This window comes from Narcine bancroftii, chromosome 8 (assembly GCF_036971445.1).
Source record: "Narcine bancroftii isolate sNarBan1 chromosome 8, sNarBan1.hap1, whole genome shotgun sequence".
NCBI lineage: Eukaryota > Metazoa > Chordata > Chondrichthyes > Torpediniformes > Narcinidae > Narcine > Narcine bancroftii.
The window spans coordinates 84,368,611-84,384,887 of record NC_091476.1 but is presented as its reverse complement, the minus strand read 5'-3'; the positions used below and the strand labels follow the sequence as shown (position 1 = coordinate 84,384,887).

Below are 16,277 nucleotides of genomic sequence, written 5' to 3'. Positions count from 1 at the left end.
ATCCTCAGGTATGTTTAATTGCTTCATTGGTGCAGGTACAAAAGAGGTAGACTTGTTTCTAAGCTTTTGATCACCTTTGGTGACTGAAGTTGCCATTTTCAACATGAGGACCAGAGTTGTGCTAGTGAAAGTTAAAGAACCCATTATAAGACTGAAAAACAAGAATAAAACAGTAAGAGACATCGCTCAAACCTTAGGATGACCAAAATTAACATTCTCATAATGGTTTCTTTCACTTTCATTGGGCACAACTCTGGTCTCATGTTGAAAAATGGTAACTACAGACTCCAAAGGTGATCAAAAACTTAGAAGCAAGCCCAGCTCTCTTATACCTGAGTACTCACAAACATCTATGAAGCCAAAAGTCCAAAACATTGTGGTGCCCTGAAATGACGGGACTATGTATAAAAGGTGCTTTAATTTCTACTTTGTCTAACCAAAATGTATACAAATGACCTTGAATAAAATCTGGAATGTGTACTTTAATTACATGTAAATTGTTTGATTACAAGTTGAAAACTGTGGAGCACAGGGGAAAATAAAGGGGAAGACAAAATGTCTGCCCCAAACATTATGGAGGGCACTATATGTCCAAGTGAGGATGGCTTTTTGCTCAGAGAAGAACTTGCCAGAGGATCACAAGATTAGGAAATGCTGATGGAGGAGGTGAGGTAACTGCAATGTGCTCTGTAGTCAGCACAATCTGGTGGAGTAATTGGATATTTAGGATAGTGGATGAGGTACCCATTAAGTGATCTACTGAGGACCAGCAGAATGCAGATGTACTCTGAATTGTGTGTGCTTCTTTCTCTGATCACTGCAGCACTATGCTATTTTTCCAAAGATGAAATCTCCTGTGGAGCAGTCTTTTTGAATCATAGCCTCAGTCAAGGTAGAATTAAAGACAGGGAAAGAAAAAAAAACTTCAGAGGAAACTGCATGTGGTGAAACCACATCAAATTTACACGCCTTTCTCACCATCACCCAGTGATTATTAAGTTTCCAATTATTCTACCCAACAAGGAGCAGGAGCTAGCCGAAAAGGCACCTGTAATCCTGATCCTGACCATTCACTCATTCCATATTTAGTTAGGTCACAACAGTCCCTCTTCCTCCATGACTGATAGTCGCTATGAGCACTGTTCTATCAGTTCCACTTCCATCTTTATTTCTTCCTGCAGACTTTCTACACCTGAACAATCAACGTGCCTATTCTCTCCCAGATTCTGACATATTTTACTCCAATTTGTTTTAGATTTTTAACAATCAACATTTGCTCTTTGTTTTCCAATCCAGAGCCTGCTTCAGAAAATAATTCCATGTTTTTAGACATACAGCACAATAACAAGGTCCTTACGGCCCACTAGCCCTGTGCTGCTCAATTACACCCAATTAACTTATTTTCTGATAATTTTTAAAATATAATTAACCCCATTACATTTTGAAACGTGGGAGGAAACCAGAGCATCTGGAGGCAACCCACGCAGACACGGGGGAGAATGTACAAACTCATTACAGACAGCGCTGGACTTGAATCCGGGTCACTGGGGCTTTAACAGCATTGCGCTAACCGCTAGGCTAAGCGTGCCGCCTTGTATGGTCATCATTGTTTCAGCTTATGTTCAGGAAGGCACTCACCATGGCTGACATCAATCACTGATTCCGCATGGGACTCACACGAGAGAATCTGAGAGCTCCCTCCTGCTGGCCAGTGTATGACAAGCTTCCCTTCCATTCCACCCCATCAGTCTCTCTCTCTCTCCTAACAGGTTTCCTGGAGTGGAGAATGGGCAACTACTGCTTGTACTTGTGCAGGGAACAAAAGGGCTGAAGTGATATAGTGGAGTTAATCTACTGAAATTACCCCTTTCTCATCAAAATGGCTGTTCTAAAGTGAAAAGTGGGCAGCTTCTGCTAACTCTGGCAGCCATTGGTGACACTACGGGGCTCAGTACTCTGTAACAATAAGGAAAATATGGAAATGATTAATTCATTCAATATTGGCACAACATGAACAAAGGAGAAATGCACGAGAATCGAAAGCAGATTGCAGAAGAAGCAGAGATCACGTGCAGACTGAGCCTAGTGTTTTCCTTTCCTCATTCTCACTATACAACAGCTATTTTTTTCCAGGGCTGATTTTATCTATTCCAACAGCAAACCCAAGTGTAAACTGCAAGTATCCTCAGTCCAAATAACCAGTGCATAACCCATGAGGAGTGAATCCAAAACAGATCCCTCTTGCTCCCACAGCTACCTCGACTACACTTCTTTTCACCCTGTCCCCTGTAAGGATTCCATTCCATTCTCTCAATTCCTCCATCTCCATCGCATCTGCACCCAGGATGAGGTCTTCCATGCCAGATCATCAGAAATTACCTCCTTCTTCAACTCTACCATCAACTTGGCACTCACCCACATATCCTCCATTACCTGCACATCTGCCCTGGCCCCCTCTGCCCCCCATTTGTAACAAGAACAGGATTCCTCTTGTTCTCACCTACCAATCCACCAGCCTCCACATCCAACACATCTTCCTCTGCAATTTCCACCTCTAGACATATATTTCCCTCTCTGCCTTCTGTAGGAACCACTCTCTCCACGACTCCTTTGTCTACTCCTTCCTCCCCACCAATCCTATTCCTACCCCTGTGATCGCGAGATGCTCCACTGGTGCCCACACCTCCTCCCTCACCACTATTCGGGGCCCCAAACAATCCTTCCTCGTGAAGCAACATTTCACTTGTGAATCTGCAGGGGTCATCTACTGCATCCGGTTCTGCCGCTGTGGTCTCCTCTACATCGGAGAGACTGGACGCACACTGGAAGATCGTTTTGTCGAGCACATAGCGTGGATCTCCCAGTGGCCACCCATTTCAATTCTCCATCCCATTCCCTTACTAACATGTCTGTCCATAATCTTGTGAACTGCCAAACTGAGACCACTCGTAAATTGGAGGAACAACACCTCATCTTCTGACTGGGCCCCCTCCAGCTGGATGGCATTAAAATCGACCTCTAGCTTTAGTTAAACACCACCCCCCACCCCATTGCTTCCCCCATTTCCTGTCTCCTTTTGCACAGAGATGATAAATTCTACCTAGTCCTTTATCATATCTAATTAACACCTTTTGTGGGCCTGGATTCCTCCCCCACTTTCTGATTTATCCTCCTTCTGCCTTTTCTGATTTTTCCTTCAAGAAGGGCTCAGGCCTGAAACATTGGCAACATATCTTTGTCTCCAATAGATGCTGAATAGACTGGCTAGTTCCTCCAGTATTTCAGTGATTTTCTACAATCACTGCGCCTGCAGCCTATCATGTTTCTCTCAGATCCCTCTTGGAACCAGTGATGTTTGCCGCCCTCAGTGACAAACTCAACCAGAGACTCACTTAAGGACTCTTACTTGTGCACTTTATTAATTTTCTTTTGTACTCTCTGTATTGCAGCCAGTTTGTTGACATTCATTATCTGTTTACAATTCTTTATTTGTTTATGTTTACCATGTGTACTTTTTTTTTGCACTACCAATTAGTGATAATTCTGCCTTGCCCGTATGAAATAGGAATCTCAGAGTTGTATGTGCTCTGACAATAAATCTGAAATATGAATCAGAAAAAATCTTATACATTTGACATCTTTAAATTTGCCTCTATTTCATGAGATAAAGTGTGATAGCAAGCATTTTTTCTGAAACAGCTTTAAACAGAACTAATTTAAATTACAAAGATCAGTTACTATGTAACTGAAATTATCCCTTTACTTAACCATAAATTATATTTTGTGAGAATCACTTCCATTTCACTCTCCAGAAATCAAGTAAGGATGCTCCTCAGGAGACGAGCTTTCTCTAACTCTGGCCATATCCTTAAACTATTTCACTTTACCTGCCTGGGTGTTAGGCTCCGAATGACCTCCTGTGAGCCTAGCTGTTTGTCTAAGTTCTCTTCCTCTCAGTAAAAGGCTCCTGATAATTTCCAAATTGTGATCATCCGCTCTAATGCTACCTACCACGGTGATCTTCCTCTGTAACACTCCTCAGGGATCTTGAATCTTTCGTTCGTTTCCCTCTGTCTCATTCAAACATCGAGTCTCTTCGATACATACAGCAAATCTTACAGCTTCTATGACTGCTAGGTCTAAACCCTCATCACACTGTGCAAGTAAATTCCTTGTACATCTTTACTGGTTTTAGAAGGTTATTGGATTTTTATATTTATGTCTCCTTGCTTTGGTCTCACCCACAAGTGGATTCAGTTTCTCCCCACACATCCTTTCATCCAAGGAAATTAGCAAAGCAAAGTGCTTCTGGGATGCCAGTAAATCAACACATTTAATACACAGCCAAAAAACTATGGGAAAGGTTATTAAACTCAGAAGTTCTACACAAACAGGGCTTCTTCCTCTGTACAAAACTGACTGCATTATTCAGTAGATGAACCAGAAACTATTCAGTGTTGAGATTAATACTGACAACCTGTTCAGACAACAGAGAATCCACTGACACACATGTGGTACATGCTCAGGTGAGCCAAATTACCTCACTGAACCTCATGTATGGCTGAAGGTCTCATCTGTGACCTAACTTTCCCAATGTTCTTCTATTTTTCATCTTTCACTTCAAGTATGTTTCACCTCATATAAAATTTCACTCTTTCAGCAGTACATTGAACTTAAAATTCTAATTTTTTGTTCAAATCCCTCTGTGATCTTATACCTTAAGCTCTGTAAATCACTTCTATTTCCAATTGTCTGAATTTCTTGAAGATTCTGCGATACAGAGATATAGTTCAGTATTGAAAATGGAGCAAGTTAAGAACCAGGGAGTTTATTATTCAAAATGGTACAGTTGTTTATAGAAGCAGACAACCTTCAGATTTTTTTATCAATTCTTGGTGGCATTGGTATCTAAGGCAGGGTCAGAATATATTTCTCTGTGAGAAAAGTCACCTTATCTGTGTTTTGTGGTTAACTAAGCATTAGATAGCTGTCAAACTTAAAGGTAAAACACAAAGATGGGTAAGTCAAAAGATTGGACAGAACATAAAAATAAACAGCAAATTTTTAACAAGAACTAGAACTAGCAAAAACAAAATCTGAAATACAAGTGTTTCTATATATATTCTTGCTATTAATGTGACCAATAATCCTGCACAAAGTGAATCTGGAGAATTAATATGTTGTATCATAATACATGATAAAAGAAACTCTTCCAAAATAGTTGTTAATCAGTAGCTGGAACTCTGAAAAATTAGAATAATAGAAACATAGAGAAATAGGTGTAGGAGGAGGCCATTTGGCCCTTCAAGCCTACACCGTCATTCAATATGATCATGGCTGATCAGTACCTGGTACCTGCCCTCTCACCATACCCCCTGATCCCCTTAGCCACAAGGGCCAAATCTAACCTACACTTAAATATTGACAAGGAACCAGCCTTAACTACTTCCTGTGGCAAAGAATTCCACAGATTTACCACTCTCTGAGAGAAGAATTTTTTTCCTCATCTCAGTCCTAAAAAACTTCCCCCTTATCCTTAAACTGTGACCCCCTGGTTCTGTAAACCCTTAAGAATTTTATATGTTTCTATAAGATCCCCCCTCAATCTTCTAAATTCCAGAGAATACAAGTCAAGTCTATCCAACTTTTCTTCATATGCAAGTCCTTCCATCCCCGGTATCAGTCTAGTGAATCTTCTCTGCACCCACTCCATGGTGAGAATGTCTTTCCTCAGATAAGGAGACCAAAATTGCACACATGTGGTCTCACCAAGGCCCTGTCCAGCTGTAGCAGGATCTCTCTACTCCTGGACTCAAATCCTCTCGCCATGAACGCCAACATACCATTCGCCCTCCTCACCACCTGCTGCACCTGCACGCCCACTTTCAATGACTGATGCACAGCAACACCCAAGTCTCGCTGCATCTCCCCTTTTCCTAAACAGATACCATTTAGATAATAGTCCACTTTCCTGCTCTTACCTCCAAAATGGACAACCTTGCATTTATCCACATTATATCACATCTGTCACGTCTTGGCCCACTCACCTAACTTGTCCAAATCACTCTACACCCTCTCAACACAGCCAACCCCGCTACCCAATTTCATGTCGAATCACCAGGTAGGCGTATTCAATGGAATGTCGGAGCTATGGGCTGACCAGTCTCCTGGATCCTGATGGATTTTACCCCAAAGTTACAAAAAGGAACACATGAGACAGTTAATGCTTTGGTTTGTGCAAATATATTAGTGAGGAAATGGTGACTGAGGGTCAGTGGGTATTGGCAGCTGAAGGTAAAGCTACCAAAGTGAAGTGACTAAGATTGTGAATGTGTCAATGGTCAGATATTTCTGGGTGTAAACTGGGCTGGAAAAAGCTGCAGAAACATGGAGGGCTGCAGCCATGGAAAGATTTTAAATAAACAAATGTTACAATCATGCTGTTTGTCAACAGGAGGCAGTGTCCATGCCCACAGGGCCTTCCATGTTCTGGGAAACATTTCCATGCACACTTGGTCAACATGCTGAAATCTCTCCAGCAATCAGAAAATGATGCTATGTCATTAATTATTTTAAATAATCATTGATAGACCATTTAGTAAGGAATTGTAGGAAAAGTTGTCAAATGGTCACCTATTTTGTCACCAGAACAGATTAAGTTACCGGTAATTTTAAATTCTGTCTGGTTTGCAAAAAAAGAATCTAATTGGTTATATGTGATATCATAATTGAACTTGAAATTTGAACTCATCAATGAAATAAGTTAGTTACGATCTTGTATTCCACTTGAAAAAAATAAAATTTACATAATAAATATCATTTCTTTTTGAAAATATGAAGCCCATATTTATAATACGTTGGTTTGAAGATTTAGAACTCTCAATAACTCATCCAGGTGGTGTTTTTCAGCTCCACAGTTGTTGATTTGAAGTTGTGTATATATTTTGGACAATCTCCTTTTCTTCAGGAATTAGGGGTAGTAGGGGAGGGGGAGGGAGGGAGGGATTAGGGATATATTATTTATATATATATATATATATATATATGTATGTATATATATATATATATATGTATATATATATCCACATGCATTGTTTTTATATATAATTCATTATTAATAATTAATAACTGTATTTGTGGTTTAAAATTTGTAAATAAAATATAAAAAAAAAACAATGAAGTAAGTTGTCTGCTTCTGTTTCAAGTTAGGAAATGAGAAGCAAAGTTTTGGACGAGTCGAAGCTTAAAGATTGCAACACAGCATCTCTCATTCAAATGACAAAAATAAATGAGTAATGGAACCAAACACAACTGGAGGCTCTCAGGAATGAACACTCCTTTCGTGTGAAAGACCCTGATCAACATCATTTACCCATATTCAATAAAAGGACAATGAATTCTTCACTAGGCCTCCCCATCCCAGTATACTTTGCAGTACATGAGACCACGGTGGATTACTTGCTGCTCCTCACTATACGTTTGGTCCTTACCATCATGACCAGAGTTTAGCAGATGTTCACCAAGGTCACAGCCAAACACACGTTCCCTTAGGATTCCCCGCTGCTTCAGTTTCTGCTTGGTTGGTCGAGACTTCATGAAGGTGCGTAGAAAGGTGATGAGCTTGCCGTGCTTTTTTGAAACTGCCAAACAAAATCAATAAAAGAGGAATTTTAGTTTATTTGGTTTTACTCCAGTGTGAACCTGCATTTTTAAGAGAGCTGCAGCTTGTTCACTACGATTCTCTCATCAAGGCAGATTAAATGATAGAAACTAAGGGACCTCCAATAATGCATTGGCTAAGGGCATTGCTTATGCATTGCTGGATTGCAGTGATTGGGAAAGCCTCCACTGGGATACACTGATCAGTTTCACAGTGGGCATCCACAGATAAAACTCAGACACTGGGAGAGGGGTTAAAGATTTAGCCATAGCTGTCACCTTGACCACGACTATCTGGACCAGATTTCAATTGCCCTAGGCAGAGGACACTCACACAGAATGCTGATAGAATACAAGATCCACATCTCACAGATATGCACGGGGTCAAAATAGTGCTCTGAAAGCCCTTGGGAAAGTTATGAATTGTTCTTATAAGGAATAGAGAGTCTGTTCCCTTCTCAGCAAATGAAGCCACTCAGGCCTGAATGCAGTAAGATGTGGACAACATTTAGGCCTGGGCTGAAAAGAGGCACGCAGCATTTGCACTATACGTGTGCCAGGAAATCATTAGTTGCAACTTGATATTGACACTTGATATTCAATGACATTACCGTATGGGTCACCACTAACCAGAAAGCAGTGAATAGCTCACTTTCTGACACACTAAAGGGTTTCCACTATTTACCAGGCTTGTCAAAGTGTGTGATGGAATTTTGTGTCCACCGCTTCGCACTGCCTCCTGTAAGAATTTTGTCCCTTTCACTCATTCCTCATTGCCATCACATCTGCTCCTAGGATGAGGTCTTCCATTCCAGAGATGTTATCCTTCTTCAGAAAACGTGGCTTTCCCTCTACTGTCATCAACTCAGCTCTCACCCACGTCTCCTCTATTTCCCACACATTTGCTCTGGCCCTTCTGCTCTGCAACACAACAAGGGCAGGATTTTCTTTATCCTAACCTACCACTTCCACATCCAACACATTATCCTCTGCAATTTCCACCAATACACTGTGATCCCACCGCTAGATGCATCTTCCCCTCCCCTCCCAACTTTCTATAGGGACTCCCTCATCAATTTCCACTCTGATGTAGTTTCATTCATTCCCACAACCTACTCCACTGACCACAGGAAATGTGACTCTTGCATGCATACCTCCTCCCTCACCATCATTCAGGGCTCCAAACAGTCCTTCCAATTAGCAACACTAAACTTGTGAAACTGCATGTGCCATCTACTGCATCCAGAACTCCAATGTGACCTCCTCTATAATGGAGAGATTGGCCGCAGACTAAGAGTTTGTTTTGTTGAGCACCTTTGCTCTGTCCACTGCAACTGCAAGGACCTCCCAGCATTTTAATTCCACAGCCTATTCCCACACCAGCATGTCTATCCATGGCCTTGTGCATTGTCAGACTGAGGCTACCTGCAAATTGGAGGAGTAAAAAATTCTATTCTGTCTGAGTACACTCCAACCAGATGGCATTAATATCAGCTTCTTGAATTTCTGTTAATCCCCTCCTCCATGTCTCTCTCTTTCCTTACCCCTCTGTCTCCTTTGTTCCAGCTCTCCAACCCCTAACTTTCTCTCTACTATCAGAGCTGTTCTCTCCCCTCACCACTTCTCAGCATTTTTCTCTTCTACCCTCCCACCTGCATCTACCTTTTTTATCTGTTTGCCTTCGCCTACCAGTCCCCCCCCTCCTCTCCTCTCCTCTCCCCTCCACCCGCTACCTTTTTATTCAGGCACCGACCTGTTTTTGCTTATACTTGATGAAGGATCGAGGTCCGAAACATTGGTTCTCCTTTACTTCCTATGGATGGTGCATGACCTGCTGGGATTTATGTTTCAACTGCATGCTTGCATTGCCAACTCACCTCAAGAAACTCTGTGCTATCCAGAAAAATTCAGCCCAGTTATTTGTAAGCCCTGTAACATTAGCCACCATCAGGTTTAAAGACAGTCATCAGGCCCCTGAATGAACCTCTCAACAATGCTCTCAAGCTGCCCAGACTACTTACTAACTGACTTTTCTCATTGTAACCTTATGCTTTCTTAACTGTGCTCTCCTCTGCTACTCCGAATGGTTTTTTGAACGTCGAGTTGTCTTGTTGGACTGCTTACCATTATTTGGTGAAGATGAAGCAGGTACAGTATGTGATTGTAAACTTCAACATGATTTCCCTTCTGGCCTGCAGCTATAAAATGCATTGGAGGTATTCAAACAAGTTATTCCAACAGCCTCTTGTCAAACCTGGGTCCTTTATCAGAATAGGAGAAGGGTGGTGGGTGCATTTGGATAGGACCAGCTGCAGGTTCTCTGAAGTTGTACATTATCCTGATTTGGAAATATAACTGCAGTCCTTCTTTTTCACTGGATCTGAATCATGGAACACTCTGCCCAAAATCATTAACACAAGACTACAGTGGTTCTCAGCAGTAGCTCAGAGATATTTTGGAATACGAAACCCAGATCCAGATGCATTATCAGGGACATAACCTCAGATTCATGGAATCAGGTTAGGAGGAGATGAGGAGGAACGGCTTCTCCCAGAGAGTGGTGAATCTATGGAATTCTCTGCCCAAGGAAGTAGTGGAGGATGCCTCAATGAATATACTGTGCCCTCTATCATGTTTAAGACAAAGAGACTTTTTTCCTTTATTTGCCCCTGTGCTCCACAGTTTTAAATTTGTAATCAAACAATTCATGAGATTAAAGTGGACATTCCAGATTTGATTCAAGATTATTTGTATACATTTTGGTTTGACCATGTAGGAATTACAGCACTTTTTAATTCATAGAATGTTAGCACAATCCTTGATGTGCTTATTGTTGGCAAATGTAAACACGGCGAGGGAAATCAGCTAGGCTGATTCGGCTGAAATGGATTAGTGTGAATTTGACTTTTACACAAGTGTGTATAGCATGCTGGTGCAGTTGGCAAAATATCTTAAAATGGCTGGGTACTACATGGATTAAGTTAATGAACTTAGAGATATTATCCATTGTTTGTCTTTTCTTAATAAATCCAGTTTCGACAAGTTTTACTATTTTTTGGTACACAGACAGCCAATCTGTTTGCTCATAGTTTTGCTATTATTTGATTCCACCTGCATTGAATTCGCCCATTGTTAGTGAATGAAGATCTACCGGGACCAATGCCTGAAGAGGGCGCACAAAATCAGTGAACCGGAGCGGACTCGAAAGGCCAACATGGCCTGTTTCCGCTCCGTAAATGGTTATATGGTTATATCCCTCATTTTAAGCCCCCATAATATGTGGGACATATTCATGCTTAGTACTTTTTTGCATATCCCTTGCATGCAGTGACTGCTTGAAGTCTATAATTCATAAGCCCCTTTTCCCCTGGCATTCCAGTTATTTGGCCGTGCAGTGTCCCGGGATAGGAAGCCCTTTGTGCCGTTTCTACTGGGCCACCTTTAACTGGGACACTAAATGCTTTTCCATTCAACACACTCATCCCCGGGGATCGGAGTGTTCTACCTTCAACTGGAAACGGGTGACTTTCTGCTGTCCCTTTTCTACTGGTTTTATCAGCACGCCGGCATCAGCAAATGCCAGGGATATGAATAGGGATAGAGGTGGTTAATCCTTGTGAAATAACTTGTTGACGCTTGTTCCTTTTCCACTGAACCCTGTCCCAGTAAATTCCCACTTTGTTCCTGGGAGAGGGTGCTAGTGGAAAAGGGGCTATAGACATCACCAGGTGCTGAGCATCGCTTCTAGTGATGCTCTGCAGGTCTCTACTGCAGCCATCTTCAGCTTCTGCTTGTTTTGGGGGCTTGTTCCTTAGATTTCCTTTTCAGTTTATGGAAGGCGTGATCAATTGAATTTAGATCGGGTGACTGACTTGGTCATTCAAGAATTTTCCAGTTTTTAGCATTGAAAAACTTCTTTGTTGCTTCAGCAGTCTGTTTGGGATCACTATCTTGCTATCAAATAAAGCATCATCCAATGAGTTTGGAGACATTTGCTTGAACTTGAGCAGATGTTTATGTACACCACAGGATCAATTTTGCCACTGCTATCAATAAGATAAGTGAGCCAGTACCCTGGCAGTCATACATGCCCAGGCCACAACACCCCAACCACCACATTTCATAAAAGAGGTGGGATGCTTTGGATCTTGGATAGTTCCTTTATGCTTCCACATTTTGGTTGCTCTTGCCACCACTCTGTCTGATACAGGTTAATCTTGGTCTTATCTATCCCCAAGATATTTTCTGAGAATTCTGCAGGCTCTTTGTCGCTAACTAGTGGTTTGCATCTTGCAGTGTAGCCTCTGCATATCTGTTAATGAAGTTTTCTGCAAACAGCAGTCATTGCCACGCCCATACCTGTTCCTGAAGAGTGTTTCTGATCTGTCGGACAGGAGCTTGGTGTTTTTTCTTCGCTTTGTTGAATTTAGGAGGTATTTCTTGGCCTCTGAGGCCCTATGTGATTACTGAGCTCACCAGTGTGCCCTTTCTTCTTAATGATATTCCAAACTGTTGATTTTGGTCATACTAATGCTTTGGAGATGTCTCTTACTGTTTTATTCTGGTCCTTATGTTGAAAATGGCAACTAATGACTCCAAAGATGATCAAAAGCTGAGATGCCACTATAGCTCTCTTAAACATGCACCAATAAAGTAATTCAACATACCTGAGTACTCACAAACACCTGGGAAGCAAAAGTCCCAAACATTATAGTGCTGTGAAATAGGGGAACTGTGTATAAAATGTGCTGTAATTTCTACATGTGTACAAATAACCTTGAATCACATGTGAATTGTTTGATTACAAATTTAAAACTGTGGAGCACAGGGAAAATAGAAGAAATAAGTTTTTTTGTCCCAAACATTATGGAGGGCACTGTATTTAAAATCCAGATAGATTTTTTGCAAAGTGAAGGAATTTAATCACGTACGTGTAGCTGAGTCCATGGCTAGATCAGCCATGTTCTTATTATATGGTGGAGCAAGCTCAATGGGCCAAATGGCCTGCCATGCTCCAATAATCTTGCATACAATAAGAGCAGGGTAGATGGTGTCAAGTAAACTAACAATCTGACTATTTTGTGCATTTAGAGAGACACAGGCATTAGCAGAAAAGACACAAAAAAAACACACACCAGTGAATGATGGGTGCATCTGATTGAACTCTCAAGTGGAAGAGATTTTGTTTCCACCAGATCTAAAGTAATTTCTCTCCCAACTGCCCAACCCTGATTAGAAAGCCTGACCAGTGAATGCTGTAGTCCAATTCAATCTTCTCATTAACAATGCTGACAATTCAGCAGATGCATGAATGAGCTTGGGTCTTTCCTTTTCACTCTGGTTATCTGAATAACTCCATGAATCCAATGCATTCTCTGGAACTAAGGGGAGAGTTTGTCGATGTGGTCTTGTAAAATCGACTTTTTTTTAAAAAAAGGAACTTTTCTCATTTCCTTTTTGTCCCAGACAAAGACCTTGCACCACTCTCATCCAAATGCACTGTTATGGATGCAATAAGGTTACTGATTTCCAAAACAATGCAGCACATGAGAGTATTGGTGATTTGAGCCCTTGTAAGTACATTTGAAGATCCACAGTTTTTCACCCATGATGCAGTAAATATTTGGGAGGACAGAAGTCACACTGGGGAGAAAGGGAAGTGCATGCCTGTACTTTTTCCCAATCCATTCGAATCTTGCTGCCTTTTACCCCTACTACACAGGAATACTGAATTAGATAAGAATGGCTAATTTAAGCAAACTCCCAGAGCAAAAGGTAAAAATGTACCAGAAGCTGATTTTACTTCAACTATGAGCCTTTTGTGGCTGGAATCAACATAATCACTCCCTCCAAAATATGGACAAAGTTGAACAGGACCAGATATATTTCAATAAACCTTTCATATAGCACGGAAACAAGGCCTCTGGATCTGCTGTGACATATGTTAAGCACTCATTTACTTGCATCCTACACTAATCCCTATCTATTCTTCCCACATTCCTGACCACCACCCCCCCACCCCCCGCCCCCACCCACCCCAGACTATACTACTCATCCACACACTGGGGACAATCCACAGTGGCTAATTAACCCACCAACTTTCATGTCTTTTGGATGTGAAAGGAACCTCATGTGGTTACAGGGAGAACATGGAAACTTCACACGGAATTCACCAGAGGTCAGGGCTGAACCCAACCCAGTGAAACTCTGAGGAGCAGCTTTACCAACTGCACCACTGTGACGCCAGTTCATTTAACGCAAAAATGCAAAACCATATGGATTCCTTTCTCACAGCTCCCTGTTCTGTTGAAATGCCTGAACTAGGTAGGAAGGTTAATGAAGTTCTGATTCTGTTGAAGAAGTAAAAGAAGCATGAGGGCTGAAATCACAATGATTCTAATTTTAAATCCATAGGTGGATATGAGAATAATGCACAGATTAGGATGAGGATAATAAAGAATTAGGACAGCGGAATCTCAGCACTAATTCCAGTAACTATCACAATTTCCAAAAGCTTCGTGGGTATATGGAGTAGAAAGCAAGATCAATTAGACTCACAATGAGGGTTGAAAATAAGCCCTATCAGCCAACAAGACCTCCCAAAAGAGCAACATATCAAATACACAATCCATAGCCAACATTCTTCTCACCCAATCAACAATATCACAAAAATGCAGGATGCTCTGCCCCACAAAAAACCTTTTCTACCCAAACAACAATGATACAGAGATGCAGTATCTAATCTGCCAGCATAAACTCAAATGGTAGTGTAAAAGAAAAAAAACAGAAATTTCTCCCTGCTTCATGCAGCAAGGTAACAGAATCCCAGAGTATTGAAGGGGATGAGGCATGACCTGACAGGAGTGTACAAGATGATGAGAGGCTTTGATCCTGTGGATCAAAGGCTTTTTCTTTAGGGCTGAATTAGCAAACATGAGGGGCATAGTTTTAAGGTGCTAGGAAATAAGTACGGTGGGGGGGGAAATATATGTTAGACGCAAGTTTTTCCACCACACAGAGTGGTGAGTGCGTGCAGTGTGCTGCTGACAGCAAGTCGAGTTTACTTTATTTATCCAGGACCACGGAGCATATTACATAGATGTAAGTTAGTAAAGCAGTTAACACATTAAAATATTAAGATATTGAGACGTAGACACTGAAAGTCCACGGCGCACTATCCACATCTGTACTGGGAGTTCAGAAGCCTGATGCCTTGGGGTGAGAGCTGTTTCCCACTCTGGGTGTAAGTGCTTTGGTACCTCCCGCCAGATGGCAGAAGGAAGAATACTTTACACGTGGGATGTGTGGAGCCTTTCACAATGTTTACTGCTTTCTGCCTGCATCAAGTGGAGTAGATGTCCTCCATGCTAGGAAGAGGTTCCCAATGGTCTTTTCTGCTGACTTCACCATCCCCTGTAGGGTATTGCGTCCGAGGTGGTACAGCTTCCAAACCAGGTGGTGATCCAGTTGCACAGGATGTTCTCGATACATCCCCTGTAGAAGGTAGTGAGGATGGAGGGTGAGAGATGGACTTTCCTCAGCCTTCCCATGAAGTAGAAGTGTTGCTGGGCTTTCTTGGCACTGGAGTTGGTGTTAAGGGATCAGGTGAGGTTCTCCACCAGGTGCACTCTGAGGTGCTTGATACTCTTGACAACCTCAGCGGTGGAGCCGTCAATGGTCAGGGGAGTGTGAGCCCCCAGGGCCCTCCTGAAATCGACAACCATCTTTTTTTTTAAACGTTCGGATACAGGTTGTTTGCTCTGCACCAGTTCGTTAGTGTCCACACTTCGTCTCTGTATGCCGTCTCCCCATTCTTACTGGTAAGGGCCACCAATGTCGTGTCATCAGCAAACTTGATGTCGTAGTTTGAGCTGTGTTTGGCTGCACAGTCGTGGGTCAGCAGAGTGAACAGCAGTGGGCTCAGCACGCAGTCCTGATGGTCTTGGAGGTGCCATTTCTGATCCGGACTGCCTGAGGTCTCCCCGTTAGGAAGTTGAGAATCCATTTACAGAGAGAGGTGTTTAGGCCCAGCAGGTTCAACTTCCTTATCAGGTACTGAGGTATGATCATGTTGAATGCCGAAATGAAGTCAATAAATAGCATTCAAATATACATGTCTTTATTTTCCAGGTGGGTGTGGGCTAGATGGAGGGCGGTGGCGATAGTATAGTCCGTGGAACGATTGGATCTATCTGCAAACTGGAGGGGGACCAGTGATGGGGGCAGCAGGAGCTTGGTGTGCCCCATGATGAGCCTCTCGAAGCACTTCATGATGATGGATGTGAATGTGACAGGGCAGTAATCACTGAGGCAGGACACAGATGACTTCTTTGGCACAGGGACAATGGTGGTGGCTTTGAAGCACGAGGGGATCACAGAGAGATATTACAGATATCGGTGAGAACATCTGCTAGCTGAGCCACCCAACCCTGAGCACTCCTCTGTTGGGAATGTCATCCAGTCCAGCAGCTTTCCGCGAGTTGACTTTGTCTAGTTCTCTCTTAACATCAGCCACATCAGCACCTGATCGCTTGTAGGAGGGTGGTCTTCTTCGCTGCCACCTCATTTTTCACCTCAAACCCCACATAGAAGTTGTTCAGTTCCTCTGGGAGAGAGGC

At 42.2% G+C, this 16,277-nt stretch overlaps 1 protein-coding gene across 11 annotated transcripts in view; it reads right to left on the bottom strand.

The window, feature by feature from the left end:
• arhgap32b (Rho GTPase activating protein 32b) overlaps nt 1-16,277 on the bottom strand; it is a 618,422-nt gene that overhangs the window by 101,582 nt on the left and 500,563 nt on the right. For all 11 annotated transcript variants that reach the window (XM_069894391.1, XM_069894400.1, XM_069894389.1 and 8 more), the window contains one exon: nt 7,491-7,640. In XM_069894391.1, coding sequence (XP_069750492.1) covers nt 7,491-7,640 — 150 coding nt within the window. The remainder of the gene's footprint in view (nt 1-7,490; nt 7,641-16,277) is intronic.